At 41.7% G+C, this 2,792-nt stretch overlaps 1 protein-coding gene across 1 annotated transcript; it reads right to left on the bottom strand.

Moving 5' to 3' along the window:
• Positions 1–2,116: 2,116 nt before the first annotated feature.
• LOC111796914 (uncharacterized mitochondrial protein AtMg00810-like) lies at positions 2,117–2,521 on the bottom strand. Its single transcript, XM_023679756.1, has one exon. It carries the CDS (start codon positions 2,519–2,521, stop codon positions 2,117–2,119), a length of 405 nt encoding a protein of 134 aa, XP_023535524.1.
• Positions 2,522–2,792: the final 271 nt, after the last annotated feature.

Below are 2,792 nucleotides of genomic sequence, written 5' to 3'. Positions count from 1 at the left end.
AGGAATGCATCCTAACCATATCATTTCATGAACGTATCTTACTCATATCGTTTCATGAACAAATCCTAGTCATACCGTTACAGGAATGCATCCTACCCATATTATTTCATGAACATATCCTACTCATACCGTTATAAGAACACATCCTAACCATATCATTTCTATCCATCTATCATGATCATATCCTTTTCTATACTTAACCTAACCATACCGCCATATCAATCATATCTTATTCATATCGTTACATTAAGTTTATCGCATCCTTTTCATATTCTATCTCACACATATCATTGAACACATCATAACGTAAGAGTTATCATATCATTCACATATCATAACACGTACATAATATATCATAGTCATATTGATTCATAAACAATTCATACATATTGAATTTATCATGTGCAGAATAATGAGACAAGTGTCAACATCAAATATAATCATGTCGATAGTAAGGTCACTTACTTGGTTGGCCTTAGCTGACTTTCTCCCTAAATTTAGCTGCTTGAGATTGTCCTTTGAGATTGTTCCAAGTATGGTCGACCCTATCAACAATCACCTAATTTCCTTAGCAAATCTCATTTTTCTGATTTAATTCCACTTAAATTGAGAAAACTAACCTTATTTTGACCTTATTTGCCTTCAAAAAATGGCTTTAGAAGGGTCGAAAAACTATGAATTGATATATTATTTGTATACTGAGCAACGGCAAGAAGCTAAGGAATCGAGCCGTTTAAGACAAATCCGTTGAGTCAAGCCGCATAAGTTGAGTTATTAATAGGAGTCGGCATCTGCATGCACGACACGTGTTGCTCTCGAGAGGTGACGCATGTCAGGTGGCATTCTGGGTCGAGGCGCGGATTCTGAGTCACGTCTTCGAATTTCAGGTTGTAGGCGATTGTTGGTTGGGTCGTGTCCTCAGGTAGGCTTCGAATTGACTTTTGTTAGGCCTTCTTGCTGGTTACTGCAAGCAAGTCGAGGATGGCTCCCTCGGATCGCGCAGGGCGAATCTCCGACTAGGTTGCAGGCGTCTGGGTTGTTTATGCCATTGGGCTGTCAGCATTTTTAGGTCGTATGTATAGATTGATTTAAGCCTGTGGGTTAGGTCCGACCCGGATCCGAGTTTGATGGACTTCATCTTCTTCACCCTTTTTCACGCAATTTTTTCAAGGTCTTTTTCTTCCCTCCCGAGCGTCTCCTATGATGTTTTTGGCATTGTTTTCTTACCATATTTGGTTGACCTACATCTCTGTTTACTTCCTCTTCACTCCCATGTTATCTTTGACTGAGCGAATGTGAGGAAATCGTTGACGGAGGAAAAAAGCCAAAAGAAATTTGTTGGAAGAAGAAAATAACAGAAAAACACAAGAGAGAGACAGTATTTCAGATTCTCGGCTAAAGACTGGATGATCTTATTTCTCGTTCAATTGGGATATTTAAATAACAATTATATCCTAAAAATGTAAAGGAGTGGCGACTCAATTAGAGTCAATCCACTCGACGTGTACATCTATTAACTTTAATTATGTGGCTTTAACTAAAAAATAGTAACTAAAAATAGGAGGGATTACTTTTAACCTAAAATAAATATTGATATAACAATCTCCTCCTAAAGTCCTATGGTATATATCTACCTTATTAATTGAACTTCAATCTTCGAGCGAAGTTCTTCAAATTTCAACCGCGCTAGAGATTTGTTGAAGATGTCTCAAAGTTGTTCCTCTGTTTGGATGAAATCAATCTTGATGAGCACTCGATCTGCACATTCTCGGATGTAGTGGAATCTAATTTCTATGTGCTTGCTCTAGTCGTGCAAAACTGGATTTTTGATCAGGGAGATCGTAGCTTTGTTGTCCACTTATAGCATTGGTGGATCGCCTTCTCTTCCGATGAGTTCTTCCATCAGTCGTGCAAGCTAGACCCCCTGTGTTGCTACCATTGAAGCGGCAATGTACTTTGCTTCGTAAGAAGATAAAGCAACTACCTTTTGCTTAGTTGATTGCCAGCCGATTCCGTCACCTGAGAGGAAGTAAATCATCCCATTGGTGCTCTTACGATCATCAACGTCATCGGTCATGTCACTATCACTGTAGCCGACCAGCTCAAGCTTCTTCTTTTATCTCCCTGCGTAGTATCTCACACCCAAGCCTCTAGTTCCGGCCACATAGCGCAGGATGCGCTTGACAGCCACAAGATACTCCTTCCTAGGTGCTTCTATAAACTTACTCACGTATCCAACGAAATAAGCAAGGTCAGGGCGTGTGTTTACCAGATAGCACAGGCTCCCGACAATGCTGCGGTAATTGGTGGAGTCGACTATCGTCGTAGTGCCGGCCTTCCTTAGTTGGAGTCGTGCCTCCATTGGCGTCCTTATAGGGTTACTGTCTGCTAGCCCAACTGTGTTCATCAGCTTCTTTTGCGTATGCACCTTGACAGATGGTGATGTTGACAGTACTTTGTTGCACTTCGATGTCGAGGTAATAGCTGAGCACACCAAGATCATCTTGAAGTTCTTTGACATCTCCCTCTTGAATCTTTCAAGGACTTCCATGTCGCCTCCAATGATTATGAGGTCGTCAATGTACAATGTACACTCCCACGATCAGTCGCTGTTCGTCGTGGCCGTGCGTGTACATGCCATGCTCAGAGGCACAACGCTTGAACTTCAGTGGTAGCGAGGTACTGTTGAGCTTCGCGTTCCAGGCTCATGGTGCATGCCGAAGTCCATAGAGTGCCTTATGCAGGCGCAGTACCTTGCTAGGATTTTCGTTGTCCAGGAAGCCCGATGGTTG

Source organism: Cucurbita pepo, chromosome LG01 (assembly GCF_002806865.2).
Source record: "Cucurbita pepo subsp. pepo cultivar mu-cu-16 chromosome LG01, ASM280686v2, whole genome shotgun sequence".
Taxonomy (NCBI): Eukaryota; Viridiplantae; Streptophyta; class Magnoliopsida; order Cucurbitales; family Cucurbitaceae; genus Cucurbita; species Cucurbita pepo.
This window is presented reverse-complemented; position numbering and strand designations above follow the sequence as displayed.